General features: G+C 54.0%; 6 protein-coding genes across 6 annotated transcripts; 5 read left to right on the top strand and 1 right to left on the bottom strand.

Moving 5' to 3' along the window:
• Window positions 1-596: 596 nt before the first annotated feature.
• Window positions 597-2,086, top strand: AYL99_10624 (hypothetical protein; the record flags this gene model as incomplete). Its single annotated transcript, XM_018842130.1, has 2 exons — window positions 597-1,066; window positions 1,183-2,086. 2 exons carry the CDS (start codon window positions 597-599, stop codon window positions 2,084-2,086), a joined length of 1,374 nt encoding a protein of 457 aa, XP_018688291.1.
• Window positions 2,087-3,361: 1,275 nt separating this feature from the next.
• Window positions 3,362-4,516, top strand: AYL99_10625 (hypothetical protein; the record flags this gene model as incomplete). The annotated part of the gene is made up of 5 exons (XM_018842131.1): window positions 3,362-3,378; window positions 3,459-3,737; window positions 3,861-3,939; window positions 3,993-4,134; window positions 4,221-4,516. The coding sequence occupies 5 exons, from the start codon at window positions 3,362-3,364 to the stop codon at window positions 4,514-4,516; spliced, it is 813 nt and encodes a 270-aa protein (XP_018688292.1).
• Window positions 4,517-6,785: 2,269 nt separating this feature from the next.
• AYL99_10626 (hypothetical protein) lies at window positions 6,786-8,312 on the bottom strand (the record flags this gene model as incomplete). The annotated part of the gene is made up of 1 exon (XM_018842132.1): window positions 6,786-8,312. The coding sequence occupies one exon, from the start codon at window positions 8,310-8,312 to the stop codon at window positions 6,786-6,788; it is 1,527 nt and encodes a 508-aa protein (XP_018688293.1).
• A 444-nt stretch (window positions 8,313-8,756) lies between these two features.
• Window positions 8,757-10,627, top strand: AYL99_10627 (hypothetical protein; the record flags this gene model as incomplete). Its single annotated transcript, XM_018842133.1, has 7 exons — window positions 8,757-8,982; window positions 9,050-9,211; window positions 9,248-9,354; window positions 9,408-9,542; window positions 9,592-9,965; window positions 10,020-10,265; window positions 10,333-10,627. 7 exons carry the CDS (start codon window positions 8,757-8,759, stop codon window positions 10,625-10,627), a joined length of 1,545 nt encoding a protein of 514 aa, XP_018688294.1.
• Window positions 10,628-11,427: 800 nt separating this feature from the next.
• On the top strand, window positions 11,428-13,527 carry AYL99_10628 (hypothetical protein; the record flags this gene model as incomplete). Its single annotated transcript, XM_018842134.1, has 6 exons — window positions 11,428-11,644; window positions 11,708-11,849; window positions 11,990-12,342; window positions 12,412-12,728; window positions 12,806-12,902; window positions 12,974-13,527. The coding sequence occupies 6 exons, from the start codon at window positions 11,428-11,430 to the stop codon at window positions 13,525-13,527; spliced, it is 1,680 nt and encodes a 559-aa protein (XP_018688295.1).
• Window positions 13,528-14,579: 1,052 nt separating this feature from the next.
• On the top strand, window positions 14,580-16,319 carry AYL99_10629 (hypothetical protein; the record flags this gene model as incomplete). The annotated part of the gene is made up of 2 exons (XM_018842135.1): window positions 14,580-15,776; window positions 15,831-16,319. The coding sequence occupies 2 exons, from the start codon at window positions 14,580-14,582 to the stop codon at window positions 16,317-16,319; spliced, it is 1,686 nt and encodes a 561-aa protein (XP_018688296.1).
• Between the last annotated feature and the right edge of the window lie 1,398 nt (window positions 16,320-17,717).

Raw genomic sequence — 17,717 nt, forward strand, 5'->3', positions numbered from 1 at the left:
CCTACCTCCACCAAATTTTGCCCCCGTTGGAGAAAAACCAACAGCAGTGGTGGTGTGTTGCCCTCCTGCGATATCGGCCCAATCCCCGGTGTGAGGGGCATCGTTGGGTTGAAATGAGTGGGCTAATAGTATGTAATACTGTAAGTGGCCCCCATCCTGTCGTTCATCCCATCGTCATTCCTCCCCCGTTCCCAGCATCCTCACCCGTTGCGTTGCAGCAGAGCGGAGCGGACTTTCGCCGTGGGGAAAGCCGTCGTCGCGGTTGAAATGGATCATTTGCCGGTAAGGACAGGTGTGTGTATATATATGTATGAATGCCATATATGTGTATTATACGAGACACGATATATTGAGATTGTCTAACTGGACTGAACTGAACCCATTTTCATGATATTATTATCACACACGGTGCAGGTGCACAAATCGGGGCTCGATTGATATCAAAACTAGAGAGAGGCACAGAGAGAGCAAGAGAGAGAGCGAGATAGAGGATCTCCACGGTCCTTCACGCAGCCCAGAACCTCGCGACAGAGGAAGCAAAGAACAACAAGCAGCAACCAACTAGATAAGACCAATAACAAATAGCAGCAGCAACAATGGCGACCCAGCGCCTCGCCGCGTGGGCCACGTCTCTCCGACTGCACGACCTACCCGCGCCCGTGGTCCAGGCCGCCGTGCGCAGCTTCTACAACTGGACGGGCTGCGCGCTGGGCGGGTCGCACCACCGGACGACCACGACGGCGCTGCACGCGCTGGCGCCCTTCTTCGGCAAACCCACGTCGAGCATCCTGGGCCACACGAACACGGACACGGACGTTGGCAGTGCCGATGCCTCGCACGCCGCCCTCATCAACGGCATCGCCTCGCACGTCCACGACTACGACGACACACACCTCGAGACCATCATCCACCCGACGGGGCCCGTGGCGAGCGCGCTGCTGGCCCAGGCCGAGGCGCTGGGCAAGCCCGTGGCGGGGGACGACTTCATCCTGGCTTTGGTGGCAGGCATCGAGGCCGAGTGTAAAGTCGGATTGGCGGTGTGGCCGGACCATTATGATATCGGCTGGTGAGTTTTCCTTTTCCTTTTCCTTTTTTTTTCTCTCTCTCTCTCTTCTCCATGAGTGAGTGAGCGAGTGAGAGAAGGAGGACTCCTCAAACTGACAGCTCATTCACCCTCTACAGGCACATCACATCCACCACCGGCTCGATTGGCGCCGCGGTGGCCGTGGGCAAACTGCTCACCCTGACGACGGAGCAGATGGCCCACGCCATCGGCATCGCCGCCACGCAGGTGACCGGGCTGCGCGAGATGTTCGGGTCGGACACCAAGTCGTTCCACGTCGGGCGGGCCGCGCAGAACGGGCTGATGGCCGCCGTGCTCGCGCAGAAGGGGTACACGTCGTCGCCCACGGCGCTGGAGGCGAAGCGCGGCTGGGCCAAGGTGGTGAGCACGACGCAGGACCTGGACGGCCAGATGGCCACGCTGGGCAGCCGAGACGGTGGCGTGTGGGAGACAGCCAAGAACTCGTTCAAGCCCTTCCCCTGCGGCATCGTCGTGCACCCGATCATCGACGCGTGCATCCAGCTGCACGCCGACATGCAGCGGCAGGGGCTGGCGGCCACGCAGATCAAGCACGTCCAGTGCACGGTGCACCCGCTCGTGCTGGAGCTGACGGGCAAAAAGACCCCGCAGGACGGCCTGCAGGCCAAGTTCAGCGTCTACCACGGTGGCGCGGTCGGGCTTGTGCTGGGCAAGGCGGGGCCCGCGCAGTACGACGACCGTGTGGTCACGAGCAACGAGATCGTCGCGGTCCGGGACCGGATCGACGCCACGGCGGACGCGGGCCTGGGCGCCGACGAGGCCGTGATCGTCGTCGAGTTCGACACCGGTGCCACCACGCTCACGAAACACGTCAAGCACGCCGTCGGCAGCCTCGAGGTGCCCATGACCGACGCCCAGTTGCTCGACAAGTTCGTCGACCAGGTCACGCCCGTGCTGGGGCCTGAGGGCGCGAAGAAGGCGAGCGACGCGGCGTGGGCGCTTCAGGGGGTCGCTGATGTGTCTGTGCTGGCCAAGGGGTTATAAGTCATCGATCCGGGGAGGAGAAAATAAGGTACAAGGAGGGTGAATAGGTGCTACTACTAGTGAATGGTACTCCGGAGAGGAGTCATGCGATAAACCCTCTGAGATGGTAATCGTGTGTAGGTCACAGACCTGTCGTCCTGGTTCTTGAATCTTGAAGGAGAGCGTGATCCGTCGAACTGGGTGTTCCTGGATGACTATTCTGTTGCGATGGGCAAAAAACAAGTAGATATGCAAGGGTAGACCGAATCGGAGTCGTTACAGTCCGGCCAGCGATCCAATCCATTCGGACCCAGCTAAGGGGGAACGCACATATTGCATGACTTTCGGTATATACAATGGTCTGTCTATCCAGCTCTCGGTGCGCCCGAGGGCCACGTGGAAAATCGCGCAATGTATTGATGTTGTCTGCAATACGCGGTGTCCGTGATGGATCAGGGACTAGCATGATATCGATATTGGCAAGTTAGGCAGATCACCCGGGCCGTGAGTCTGCTGGACTATGTCCGTCCAAGGCCAAGTCCTGAGACTGACGTCCTAGCCGGGAGACAACGTACCCCTTTGGACTCGAGCTGATAAATAGACGGTGGCATTAGCACCCGAGGCGGGTATCTCGAGACCCTTGTTCGGCCCCGTCCAACATGTTTCGTGAGCTTCCTTATCCCGCAAGTATCAGATCTCTGACGCACCATCTCCCACGTTCCATGCGAGGACACCGGTTCCGGGGTCTTACGTATGCTTGGTAAGGTGTGGGGGACCGGAGAGCGAGGGATGAATACCCCGGACAAGATCCAACGACAACATACCCAGTTTCCTGGGGTATTTCTGGTTGAGTACACATCTCAACCTCGTATACCCTCCCCCGGCCCTCGGCCCCCCTTTTCATAAACCCCCGCTCCGTCACTCCAGCTGGGGTATACACACGAAGGCCTCGGGAGCCATCTTCCTTGGTTTTTGCGCTCAGTTCTATTGGCACACACTGCACAGAGGAGGAGGCGAACTTAGTCACCGTGAAATGGCACAGAACGGAGGAGGTCTGAAGCGGCACCGCTCTTTTCAATCCACACCGAGTTGAGGCTGGCGTCACCACGCGCAAACCCTTTCCCCGGGTAACGGTCCAATGGATTTATTTATTTCCACGGACTCTCGCTCTGGCAAGAGATGCCCATGCGAAGTGCGAGACAAATAAACGAGTAACGAGCAGATAGATACAGGCGTGGCAGTTGAAACATTCGCCGACACACACACACACACCAATTCTCCCGTCCGAGTTTCAACATGCCCAATATCCTCAGGTCTGTATACACACATTGGATGCGTCGACGGTGGCGGTGGTGGTGAAAGGAGAAAAAGAGTGGCTGATTCGACATGCCAGCATCCCCGGACGCATCGCCATCGTGACGGGCTCCTCGTCCGGAAACGGCAGGGCCATAGCGCTGGCGCTGGCCTCAGAAGGCGCCTCCATCGTCTGCAGCGACCTGACCACCGAAATTCGAGCCGGGGGCTTCGAGAAAGACTTGACGCCGACCCACGACCTGATCATCCAAACCCACGGGCAAGGCAGGGCTATCTTTCACCGGGCAGACGCCAGTTCGGAAGACGATGTCAGACTCCTGGTCGATGTCGCCGTCAAGACGTACGGCAGGCTCGATATGTAAGCTGCTCTTCTCCGCTTTTCTTCGGTCGTCTCTTTCTGGATCGTCCGTCGTGCCCGCGATCTGTTGATTTCCGAATGCACGTCTTGTAAGAATATATCCCAACTGACAACCCTGGCCAGCATGGTCAACAACGCTGGCATTTTTACAGGCCTGTTTAATATTGTCGATGAACCCGTCAGCAATTACGACAAGACAATGGTAGGTGGACACGCACCCTTCTAGCAACGGCGTGATTTTGATCTTGCGCCCAGGCCGTGAACGCCAGAGGGGTGTACCTCGGGATGAAGTTTGCCATTACCCAGATGATGAAGCAAGACCCTCTACCGTCAGGAGAGCGTGGATGGATCATCAATATCGCCTCGATCGGGGGCCAAGTCGGTCTCGCCTTGGAACGTGAGTGTGGCCTACCTTGTGAACCGATGAACCATCAGAATCCCTCGAAACGAAGAAAAATGCTGATGATTTCTGTTCGATAAAAGCCGCGTACTGTGCCAGCAAAGGAGCAGTCGTCAACCTCACGCGTCAAGTGGCGGTGGACTATGCGCCGCACAAAATCCATGTGAATGCGGTCTGCCCCGGCTACCTGGCCACAGCGATGGTCAGGCCCTTCTTGGAGGATAAGGAAACGCATGAAAGGCTCCACCAACAAAGCCCCTGGCCTCATCTCGGAACCCCGGAAGATGTTGCAAAGGCCGTCCTCGTGCTGGCTGGGGACGCTGCGAGTTGGATGACGGGCAGTTTTCTGAACGTCGACGGGGGGTTCATTGCAGGCTGATGGGTGGGTGTTTGAGGGGCTCATCCGCAAGGGTCCTGGGCAAGATAAGTCCCAACAGAAAAATCTGTGTATGCTCGTGGAGTCCATCAGTGTGTAAGCCAGTGGCTCATTGGTGTCAACATGCTGTCTTGAAATCGACAATACCACTATTCCAATCTTTTTGCAATCAGCCCCTATAGGTTAGACGCTTCAAATATCTGCACGGTGCTTCATTCGCACGTGGCGTTCAGGAGAACTCCAATGCACAATGCTTGCGTGGCCCACGTATATGGGTGCAGGAGTAGCAACCATCGGCTCGTTTCTCCAAATCGCTTTCGTGTCTGGCAGCATTCTCAATGATGGTCCCATCCTTGGTGACATCGTAGGAGAGTTATTACCTAGTGCCTGGTTCACCCCTGATGTCGTAGCCGCCGCTCCCTCCGGGACGCCTTCTTGTCTGGATATCGTCGATAGGTAGGTCCTCAGACAGATCGCAAAGTGCTGAGCCACATTGCCTCACTTTGAAGAATCATTCCACCCTGCAATTAGGTCTGCGATGGCCGACTCCGATACCACCAGAACCCTTTTCCTCTTCGGTAAAGTCTATATGATCTTCCTCCTGCACATCGTGGACGCCACCTGTGTCCCCCAACCGTTTCTCCCGGTGCATTACCTCCTGCTGACTCCACAAACTCAATCCACGTGCTGATGCAGAAGTCTGGTGGCCGACCATCTCTTGTCTGGTCATAAGATGGCTACAATGTCGTTTTCACATGTTTCGTCGTCTAGGGTGAGCAACTGTGAGGTTGAATCTTTTCGAAACTCCGGGCTTGGTACTGTTGTGTCCAGTAGGCGTTGTCAAAGGGGACGTCAGAGCGGAAAGAGGAGCGAAGAGAGGTTTCCGTTTGATGACCATCTAGTATCGGTGTTCCTGGGTGGCCTGGAGAGGCAGAGACGAAGTTCGCTTCCATGTAGGGTACGGTCGAGGTTGCCTTGGAGACCAGCATCGAGCATCTACTCTAGGCATTCGTTGACGTCGGCCATGTAGGCAAGGCGCAGGTGTAGAAGGCTGAAACGATGTTCAAGAGTCACACAAAGGCGACTGATCTTTCGACGACATTCTCAGTGGCACTGAGTTGTCTCTCCCTGCCGGACCAGCCAGCACGTAGCATATACAAGCCGCCCATTGACCAATGCCTGGCCCATCCCTAATACTCTCGGTGAAGCGGAGTATCCGAGCACTCATCACACGAACGACAAGTTGCAACAGGAGGCCGCCAAAGTTGCTTCTGCATGTCCTCAGGGACTTACAACCACTGAGGCTTCGGACCTGACGACTATTTATAGCGCCGGCCTTGAGCCTTGAGCCGATATATATATATATATATATATATACATTATATATGCCCCGAACCGTGCTTTGTCCCTAACCATTTTTGTTCAGGAAAGGGAGCGAGGCCGCTTTAATTTGGCACGTGACGGAGCATCGAGGAGGCCCGGCCAAGCCCGGGGGGAGCTACGGCAGAGTAGTACGGGGAAGCGTCCCTCGAGCACTGGCGAGCCACAGGGAGCGCTGCCTGATGCCCGTTCGCAGAAGCCAGTTCGGGCTCAGGGGTCTCTTTTGGGTCTCGGATGGACACTTCCTGAGCTCGCTAGGGAGGCATCCGATATGGAACCCTCTAGCCAAATTCCCGAACACATGCCAGAGAAGCAGCAAGCTGGACATCAAGACGGCGGGGACCAGCCAAAGAGCAGCCCGCGCATTCGATTGCGAGTCATTCAGCCAAAAATTACGCTCCGCTTCACATTACCGGCTACAAGGCCAGCCGGACTGAAGAAAAACTGGGGAGGGAGGTCGAAGACGGAAAAGGATGGCACTCGAAAGGGGAAAGAAAGGAACGGAGTCACGAGTCTGAGCTTGAATCTGTCCTGGGCCCGTTGTCCCTGGACCACGGGATCTCGGGGTTTGAACAGTGTACAAAACCCGTACAGGCGCTCTAGCCGTTCAGAGAACAAAAGCATGGAGATATCCCTCGAAGTGGAGCAGTCCCTGTTTGATGTTTTCCTATTCCGTGGACATTATCTAGACCTCTCCGAGACTCTGAGCCTCGGTGGCAGCAGCGGCGAGGGTCTGTGAGGGTCCCAATAACCTATGCATGTCATAGTATGAACCACCAAGGCGCTCTGGAGTAAACTCAGCAGCAGTAGCGTGATACTGCAACCTTGCAAAAGGTGGCCGGGTCATACCATACTATGCACCGGCCATTGCCATAGATCGCGTCTAAATCGCTTACCCAGAGAAGACGGTCGTCGATTCTCCATTAAAATTTTCCGTTGGAGGGCTCCAGTGAGGTCCGTCTTTGTTCCCAGGGTTGGCAATGTCGAAATCAAATCGGTCTGGCAACTTCAAGCCTAGCTTCTGGTGCTTCTTCGAGGTGATGGCAGAGATGCCGTCCTTGAACAACCAGACGTCCTCGGTCTGATATTGCCACGCCTCCACTTGCTTTCGACACTCCTGGAGAATCGACGCGAAGTTCTCGTATTTGGCCAGGTTGTGGACCTCTGCCGGGTCGTTTTCGAGGTCGAACAGTTCTTCTGGTCCTCGTGAAAGGTACTTGACCAGAGGCCGCTGGCCTATCATGATAGGCTGCTTGCCGTTCCGAATCCCTTCCCACGACAGACTTCCATAGAGGTCGGTGCCAAAGGGAAAATCAAGCTGCCAGGCGATGTTTCGATGGTATTTATATCTGTGGGTGCGTAGAAAGCGGGTGGGCCAGTAATTCTGGATCTCGTGAAAGGTGTGCGAGCCAAAAACGTGTTGCTTCCATTGGTCTTCCGGGAGGAGGTCGCTGAAATCCAGGATTGGCAGCAAGGAAGTTCCCAAGCGAGATGGTGATTTCCCTGTGTTGCTAGTCTTGATATCCTTGTCTGCCACGCCAGCCCAGTCAATGCACGTGGGGAGAATATCTAGGAACGAGACTAGATTCGGGTTAACCACTCCCCCTTTAGCCTGAGGGTTCTTAATAATCAGAGGTAGTCTCACACCCGCATCGTACAGGGTGGTTTTGGAGTTTAGGAACGGAGCGCCGTTGTCGCTGACAAAGATAATCAACGTGTTCTCGCTCAGGCCGCGTTGCCCTAGTTCCTGTAGTATCAGGCCTACCCCGTGGTCCATGCGGCTGATGGATTCGTAGTACTGAACCAACTCAGCCCGGACCTCTGGGAAATCAGAGATGTATGGCTGAATCTCGACGTCCTCTGTCGAGTACTTGGTCTCTGGGATGGTAGAGTTGGCGAGCTCTTCAGCGTCATTGCCGAACCCATCTCGTGTGTTGTCCCGGTGCGGATCTCTGAATGCCACGGTCAGATGAAACGGGCGATCCGTCTCTTTGGCTTTGTCGAAGAAAACACGGGCTTGGCTGGCGTTCCAGGTTACGTCGCGACTGTGACTGGGTTCGAAGACCTCCCAAGGATATACCGAGTGAGGCCCGACGTGCACCTTGCCAATGATACCGGTCTGATAACCAAGAGACGCGAAGATTTGGGGTAGAGTCTCGATGTGCTCGTGCGTTTGGAAATGATTCCAGCCGTGAGCCAGGCCATACTGGCCGTTCTGGTGGGTATGGAGACCAGTATATATTGTCGATCTGCTACCGCTGCACGAGGCCGTACTGGCAAACGCATTGGTGAAGCGTGTGCCTTGGGATGAGAGCTTGTCTATGGAAGGGGTTTGGATTCCCCGAGTGCCATAGCACCCCAGATACAAGCCGAGGTCGTCCGCAATGAACAGGACCACATTATGATGGCTGGTCGACATGGTGATTGAAAAGGGAATGGTAGTAGCAGTAGTCTAACTCGGGGACGGCTCTCGTTCCAATTACAAAGATACATCAAACACTGGCAAGGAGCGGCAATGCAGCCGGGTTTTATGGTCTTGGTTGTACGGCAGAGGGATCGTCTACCATCCGTGCTCACAATATGTGGCAACGATACGTGGTCGGCGACGGCCCGACGTGGGCAGTCGGCAATCCATGGTATTGACGGATGTCGGTCAGTTAGCAGCGGCTGTCGACCCGTGATTCCGAACCGACAGCCAATGGTTGCAGGCGAAATACCGGGTCAGCACGCCAACCAGATCACGACTGCCCGCATGAGCCATCAGACACTGGGGACCTGCGACTATTTCAATTACCTGGGGACGCCCCATCTTCCATTCTCTGGGGAGATCCCACACAGATTGTCATATTGGCCGGCAAGCAAAATGTCGGTCCTCAAGAACTTCAACAGGTCGTTGACTGGTGCAGTTCTGCTGATCAGTCTGTCGACCTTCAACTATGGCTTCGACAACCAAGGCTTCGCCACCGCCCAGGCCATGGATTCTTTCACTCGGCAGTTTGGCGACAAGAACCACAAGACGGGCAAATACGAGCTCAACAACGTGTGGCTATCACTTTTCAGCAGTCTGATCTACATCGGGTTCAGTGCTGGTATGCTTCCCCACTGACCCCGGCATCGTGGTGTGGCGTTTATCAAGCTGACGGTCATGTCGCCCAGGTATCATTCTGGGGAGCTCTCTGAACGCTTGGGTCGGCCGTCGCAGAACCATGTTTATTTTGAGCACCTACGAGATCATTACGGCCACGATCATCGTGACATCTCAGACACGGGAACAAATCCTCGCAGGGAGGGTGCTTAACTGCAAGTCTACGTTCAATGGTCATGTCATAAAAGGGCTCGAATAACAAATTCCAGATGTCTACATCGGCATGGAATTGGCAGTGGTGCCAGTGTTCCAGTCCGAGATCGTCCCAACTCCGGTGCGAGGTCTTGCTGTTAGCACCTACCAATTCAGTTTGATTGTATGTTGTCTACCTCTCCTCGAGCTAGGCAAATGGCTGAGTCTTATATTCAGTTCGGTGGGCTTGTTATGAATTGCATTTGTCTGGGGACAAGTTCAATCAGCGACAACAGAGCGTGGAGGATCCCGTTGGGCCTGTTCTATATCATCCCCTCCATCATCATGGCGAGCATATTTACCATTCCAGAGGTAGGCGCACGAGTTGTGGTTGTGGTGATGTATCTGACTGCGTACTCAGTCACCGCGTTGGCTCCTGATCAAAGGACGCGAGGAAGAGGCTCTCCAAAGCCTGACCAGGCTTCGAAAAGGCGCGTTCTCCCAACAGGAGATTGAGAGAGAGTTCGAGGCCATTCGGCTCGGATTAATAGCAGAGCCAGAGCAGGGATCATTCACAGAACTCTTCCAGGGGGTTAACCGCAAGAGAACCTTCATTGCAGCTGGCGTCCACTTCCTACAGAACCTGTGCGGACAGGACATCGTGTCCAAATTTGGCAGCTTGATTGTCAAGAGCCTGCACACCATCAGCCCTTTTGTCATGACGGTTGTCTTTGCCATCACCAACCTTGTGTTCGTCTTCACGGGAATGCTGACCAACGATAAAATAGGTCGACGGTGAGCCAATTCTTCGCCGCTTCAAGCAGAACCAGGCTAACATGGCTATTATAGACCTCTCCTCATGCTCAGTGCTGCACAACAGATGACAGCTCTGCTCATTCTAGGTGGCATTGGTCATACCGGATGGCCACTTGCCAAACGCTACCAGCCCGTTAGCATTGTTATGCTAGTATTGCAGACCGCCGGATTTTCGATCGGATTTGCGCCTCTGACTAATGTGGTCACGACGGAAATTGTTGCTTTGCGTCTTCGAGACCGCACGCAACTGCTTGCCTGCACCATGAACGTGATTGCAAAGTGAGTCCCTTCAGCGAGTTCATTTGCCTCCCCGACACAATCATCGCTGACTGCGATAATTTTCTAGCTTTGCGGTCGGCTTCTCCCTTCCGTATCTTCTGAACGCGCCTTACGCAAACCTCCATCTCCAGATCGGCTGGGTATTTGCCCCGATATGCTTCATCGCCCTTGTCTTTGTCTATTTCATGGTTCCCGAATGCAAAGGTAAATCGATGGAGCAGATTGATCGCATGTTCCACGAAGGCATCTCCATAAGGCAATTTGGAAAGTACAATATCGCAGATGTTACCGAGGAAAGTTATGTAACCGAGCTGGCCGCCAAGAGCGGAGACGTTACCCATGTCGAAGAGCGGGAGAGGTGAGGGAAATGTGTTTGCACTCACGCAGACAATGTCAAGTACAGCTGCGCTACTGTGGCTTTACTTCTGGGATGTTGGGGATAGAGAGAGCAGGATCTCGGAGTGATGTACAGCGACATGGATGATTAGCCTGACCGGAAGCAAATGACAAGGCGAAGATTCTATCTTGCAGACACTGGAGATTGTTACTGGACTTTGCTCCTATGCGTGTTGTCTATTGCTGTTCACAGACGTCGGGAAGTGTTGCACCTTGTGTTGTTCCTACATCAACAGCTCAATTGCGATTCCCTTACCAAGTCAAGCCTTGGTCGCCTCGTACCCACTGCCCCTACAACAGGATCCGCTCACGCAGCAAGGGAAAGCAATTGTCAGCAAAACCAGGCATCAACCTAAAGCCAAGGCGACTCCGTACATCTTGAGTAGGTACAAATTGTGCGATTAAACGGATCTGTTCTTCGTTGGGTGGAGGTTCTCCCAGTTCATACTGGGCTTTGGCAGTCCCATGTAGTCGGTCTCTGTATCACCTTATAATGGAGAATGTTGTAGGGTGATTCTAAAGAAAGGGGGATACGAGTCTGTTTCGTCCGTGTTTAGGGCGTCGGCTTTCGGTGGCCACTTCGTCGGAAGCGGCTGTCGGGCGGTACATCGCGAGCCCACTATGCTTCTCTCTTGTACTACAGCCCTATTGTGTCTACCACGGCCTTTATAACATCGAGGTGAAAGTTGGCTTTTGTCGACGAGTTGTGAATTTGAATTAAGCACCTTCCCATTTTAATTCCGATCGCTTTCTTGTAGCAACGAACATGGGCTCAGCTGGAAAACGGCCAAACTTCCTCGTCATCGTCGCAGATGACCTTGGATTCAGCGACATTGCCCCGTACGGGGGTGAAATCCAGACGCCCAATCTCGAAAGAATGGCCAAAGACGGTATTCGAATGACGAACTTTCATACGGCTTCGGCCTGCTCGCCCACTAGAGCGATGCTCTTTTCGGGAACCGACAATCACATCGCTGGCTTAGGTAGGTCTCGCCATGATTTGCCCTTGTGGTAGGCAAGGCTGACTCCTACTTTGATGGAAAAAGGGCAGATGTCAGAGCACATGCGTGCTTTTGGTGACTATTTTAAAGGGAAGCCAGGGTATGAAGGCTACCTGAATTGGCGAGTTGCTGCTCTGCCTGAGATCTTGCAGGACCAAGGGTATTTCACCGTCTTGTCTGGGAAATGGTAAGCCAACTTTGCCAGGGGCAGATGGGGTTCAATCAATAGGCTACTCATGGCTTTCGATTAATCATCCCCTCTGCTTGCTTTGCTGTCTTTCTACTTATCCCTGGGGATGAATTTGATTCTGAACTTTTGCGCTCTAGGCATCTCGGGCTACCTAAAGATTTGGCGCCGTGCTCACGGGGCTTCAGCAAGAGTTTTGCTTTTTTGCCTGGATCAGGCAACCACTACGGCTACGAGCCCCAGCTCGAGGATGGCGAGATTAAGATTCCTTGTCTCAATACTGATGGCTTTTGGATGGAGGGCGGTCGTTTCATTGACCGCAAAACCGAACTTCCTGCAGACTTTTACTCAACAACATCATTCACCGACAAGCTGATCAAATTCCTCGACGAGCGAGACTCGGAAGAAAAAGCCAAACCCTTTTTCTCATGTCTCACGTTCACAGCACCACATTGGCCACTCCAGGCGCCCCGAGACGTCATTGAAAAGTATGGTAAGTGTGATGTCTCCTAGTCGGGTTTGCGGTGTGTATGCACCTGTGAAGCTGAACTGATGTATACAGCTGGGATGTACGACGACGGGCCAGACGAATTGACCAAGAGGAGAGTGGAAAAAATGATCAAACTTGGTTTGGTCGAGGAAGGCGTCGAGGTCGCCGCTCCGGTCGGCACCCTAGGGAAGGAATGGACGGACATGACCCGTGAGGAGCAGACAATCTCTGCTCGGAAGATGGAGGTCTTTGCGGCAATGGTGGACGTAATTGATCAGAACGTGGGGAAGATGCTCGACTACCTCAAGTCCTCCGGCGAGCTGGATGACACCTTTGTTCTTTTCATGTCGGACAACGGGGCCGAAGGGGCCATGCTGGAAGCTCTTCCGGTAATATGACCCCCTCTTTCGTTAAACCGTGATTCCCAAAAGACTCTGCTAACTGCAGACTCTCTATGCCGTCACAGATGATGGGCGGACCCAAAACAATGGGTGGCATCATTCAAAAGTACTATGACAATCGTCTTGGAAATATCGGAGACAAGACTTCGTTCGTTTGGTACGGTGAGTCAAAGCAGACCATGTCTTCCATCAAATGCATCACATGGATTCTCTCCTGACCGGCAATCCGTTAGGGCCAAGATGGGCATGCGCCGCTACAGCCCCTTCGCGAGGATCTAAATGCATGATCACAGAAGGCGGAATCCGCTGTCCTTGTCTGGTCCGCTACCCCCCTTTCAGAGCCCAAGATGCCGCCATCACGCATGCATTTACCACGGTCATGGATATTTTACCCACGATCCTCGAGCTCGCTCAAGTCCCGCACCCAGGTACCAAATTTCGAGGTCGCGAGGTCGTGCTTCCGCGGGGGAAGTCATGGGTCTCGTATCTGAGCTCTGCATCTGGCCTCGCCACCGGTAGCGTCCATGGTGAAGAGACCCACGTCCACGGCTGGGAGTTGTTCGGCCAACGGGCTATACGAGAAGGAACCTGGAAAGCCGTCTGGATCAACAAGCCTCGCGGAAAGGACGACTGGGAACTTTACAACATTGCCGAAGATCCTGCAGAGCTGCACGACCTATCGGAATCAGAGCCCGAGGTGCTCAAGAGGCTGGTCGACCATTGGGAGGTGTACTTCGCCGAGACTGGCATGATCCAAACTCCGACGTTTGCGGTGACCAAAGCCTAGATGCGCTATCGCTAATGATGCTCCTGCATTCAATATAGTTGTGAAGGTGGCGGGGAGCGTCTTTTCCACTTCGACAGCCGTGCCGGGGCCAGCGGGTCTCCCGAGATCCGACGCCGACGCCGACGCCGACACCGACACCGACAGCCGGCGACCTGCCACTGGCTCTCCGTCCGCCCAGACGACACCTTCTGTACAATCCCAGTGAGTCCATAGTATTAGACACTCAGAAGGCTCGAAGAACGAGCCATGCTCCTTCCAGACCGTTATCTTTGAACACGAAATGTTACTCTCTATTCACTTTTCCTGCACCCTTTCCAGGGCCATTGACATTGATTGATTCTTCCGGATAGGCACACTCGCGCCACCCACCAGAGTTCCGCTCGTGCACCCTGGCACGGCCGCGCAGCTAGCACGCGCAGTGGAGAATCTGCCCCGTTTTCTTCGGCATCATGGAGGAGTCGCCCAGTGTCGTGAGGCCGACTAAGCGTACCTGCTCGATGTGCCGCGCACGCAAAGTTCGATGCGACGACAACGGCTACGACGGCGGTACCTGTGGTAACTGCGCGAGACTGAGACTCTTGTGTTCCTTTTCGGAGGACAGCCAAGCAATCACGGCCACAGAACAACCTCGCAGCTCTTTTCTCGACAGACGCAGGGTTTCCCGGGCGTGTGTCTATTGCCGCTCTCGGAAGACTCGATGCGATGGAGGAAAACCCAGTTGCGAGAGATGTCGCCGTCGGAGTCGTCCATGTATCTACCAGCCTAGTAGGCGATATGGACTAAGTTCGACTGATGCAGAGAATCCCCCTTCATCCCTGCAATTGGAATCTGGATCGTGCGTGGGCGCAGACACTGTGGTCAATGTGTCGGCTGAGGCACAGGGACCTATGCCCTCTCCCGGGAACGCAATTTCTCCCCAAGTTGATAGCGCAGCAGGACCTGATAGATTCAACGATGCATGCATCGATTTGTACGTCTCCCACGTGCTTTTGGCTGCCCTTTGGAATATCGATCGCTAAGTCCAACCCAGACAGCTTCCTTCGGAGGCCACCATGCTTCGTATATTCAACGCGTATTTCACCGACCTAAGCCCAAGCCCTGTCTACTCATTTCTCCACAAAGCAACGGTGATCCAGAGGTACCACGCAGGACTGATGGATCGGCCCTTGTTGTACGCGCTTGTCGGTATAACAACCTTGCTCTCCGACGTCGGTATGGGAATGGAAGGCTATGGCTCCAAGTGCATTGATCTGTGCCAGCAACTGATTCTGAGCGACCTTGACCAGCAGTCCGTCATCAACATTCAGGCCCTGGTATTGGTCATCAAGTACCGGATGATGTCTCGACAATTTGTGAGGGCATTCATGCTACTGTCCCTCGCTGCTCGAATGGCCTACGGCGTCCGCCTCAACTTCGAAAACCCGCGATTGTGCTTCCTGGCCCAAGAATCGCGGCGAAGGCTGATGTGGTCGTTGTTTCTGCTCGACGGGAGCCTTGCTTCGGGTCTCACAGACTTCCAGCTTTTTCGCCCTGGGTCTATTCACGTTCAACTTCCCTGCGACGAGCGACACTTCGAACTCAACCTGGCTCGGAAGACGGAAATGTTGCAGCCGCCCGAGGATGGATCGCCTCCTGATGACATCGGACTTCTGGCATTAAACATTCGCATCTCGTCGTTGCGATACAGGATTCTTCACTTTTTGAAAACATTGGCCATGTCGCAGACCCATGACGCCGAACGGATTCAACGGGAGGTGTACACGCTCCAGGCGGAACTTGACGCGTTCGTCGCGCGCCTACCGTCTTGCTTTGCCTATTCCCGGATCAACCTCCAGTTGTGTGCCTACAGCCCAAGACTGGCGCCCTTCATCATGATCCACATTCTGCGGCATCAGTGCCATTGTGACCTCTACCGCCTTTCGCTTGCAGGCCTCCACGAAGCTCTGCCACAGTCAGTGCTGGAGTGCATGTCACCCGCTTTTCTTTCATTATGTCGAGAAAAGTGTTTTCAACATGCAGAAGCCATGGTAGAAATTTACAATTCGGTCATGTCTCTGAAGACGGGTCTACCTTCAATGGATCTCGACTTTATCGTGTCAGTCTACCAATGCGCCAGGATCTTGTTCTACCTCTTCCGAACAAATGCGCTTCCGTCAGATATCGATGTTGAGCACATCACGAAGCAGGTAAATTCGTGTGCTAAAGCCGTGGCGGCACTAAGCCGTCCGACGGCTGCTGTTTTATCAATTGTAAGTTTACCCAAAGGACGTTGATACGGTTTATTGACTGACGTCCCCTTGAAGCAAAAGGACCTAGACACTCTTTTACAGCGCGGCTTCAGCAACAGGTCCTCTTCAGCAAGCCCCGAGCCCGATGAGGCAGGCCTCGAAAATAAATCCATGGCGGACGTTTCGCGTCGTGTGCTATCAAGACATAGCTACGCCAAAGAAGTGGGTCAAACTGATCACAGTGAGGCCTTGATCCTGCCACAAACCTCGGAAGCTCAGCGGAGGGAATTTCAGGGCAGCCAGAGTACCCCAAGCGAAACACATGTACCTGACAGTACTGGCGCCAATCTTGCACTGCCGAACGAGGCCCTTCAGCTACCTGCCCGAATTTCGGGCGTGGCCAACGACAGGGGTGTCCGGACTGACTTTGATGCTTTTCAAACTGATCTGGAAGGCTTTGGCTATGATCTACAATCGCCAGACCTGGGATTCTCACACGAACCTTGGGGTGACTGGGGTAACAGCCAGTTTATCTACCAAATGCTGGCGAATGATCAATGGTGATCGCTCTGCATCCTCTGACGGACAATTTCCACCCTCGTCGAATTGAAGTCACAGCTGTTAGATCACAATATGTTTTGGCTTGCCACGACACCTCCTGCAGGGGTTTTGTGCCAGCTTTGAAGGCTCCTTGATCGGGTGTGCGCCTTTCACTACCGACTCGTCCTAGCTAGCTGTCTGTTGAAGGGACTGTCATCCGAAAGGACGGGCTCGCTGCCGTCCTGCCGCAACAACGGAACGAGGACAGTTTGGTCTTTCTCTACGTTTCTGGACACGGCATCTTCGAAATGGCCAGCATCACCAGCTCTCAGTAGCAACCAGTGTATCAATACGGGTCTGTCTCTCTAATCTTCCGAGACTGTCATTGAGAGAGACATGAGTAAACCATCTCTAGGTATGACTGCAATCAGTTCGGATGTCTACCATCTCCGCAGCACTGGTGTATCACGAGGTGAATGCGAGAATTTGCGAATCACACTACACGTGGTATGCAAAGCGCCCGACAACATATCATCAATTGTACTTGTACAAGAACTATCGTCGTCACTTAGTGCATCCGCACTTCCGGCCTCGAGTATCGACCGTCCCAAATCTTGGCACGACCAGGCAGATCATTGAAGCTACCATGTACAAGTATACTCGTAGAAAGAGCGTCGATTAGTTAGTTCTTCGATTACCTCTCTGCCGTTCTGCCGCCACTGAGCTGTTGCACCACGTGCTCGACCCTCTGACACGCTGCGTGACAGGACATGTATCTTTCGTCAATCCCAGTCACGGAGCCCTTCAAACCGTTAGACTCCCGGCTATAGCCAGCTCGATGTCATATGTTCAGCGTAGTTGATGAGCAGGCCTCTCGGCGATCGTCGTCGACGTCTTATACATGTCAGAAATCGCGTATAAGGCGCCGTAGAGCTCTCGAGGACCATCCATCCCCTTTGTCACACACCACCCCGAGCCATTCCCATATAATTGAGTGAAGTTACCACGAGGCTGGCATATACGCGATGTTAGCGCCTACAAGACTAGAGCCCGAACGAGCGCCTCGCCGATACGTAAGGGAGTACGGCAGGAGGGGGCTAGAGCCGTAAGAGAGCAGAAGGGAGTGGAAGGGGAGCGCGAAAGAGAGGAAGGGAGTAGAAGAGAGTAGACGAGGGAGCAAAGCGGCGGGGGATGAGTCAGCCGAATGGGTGCGAAGGACGAGTGTTCGGGGATTATATATATATATATATTTAGGTAGATATCTTCGAAGCATATAATAGTAGTTGGTGTGCTTCATGCCTTTAATAGTGAAATGGCTGTCGCCTGGCAAAATGTTTGCTTGTTTTGCCGATGTTTTGCCGACGAGGCTGTGTCGCCAAGCACTAACTCAAACCTTAAAATAGTTGCTTCACGCAATTGGCT

The sequence above is a fragment of the Fonsecaea erecta genome (genome assembly GCF_001651985.1).
Source record: "Fonsecaea erecta strain CBS 125763 chromosome Unknown Scaff12, whole genome shotgun sequence".
In the NCBI taxonomy this organism is placed as follows: Eukaryota; Fungi; Ascomycota; class Eurotiomycetes; order Chaetothyriales; family Herpotrichiellaceae; genus Fonsecaea; species Fonsecaea erecta.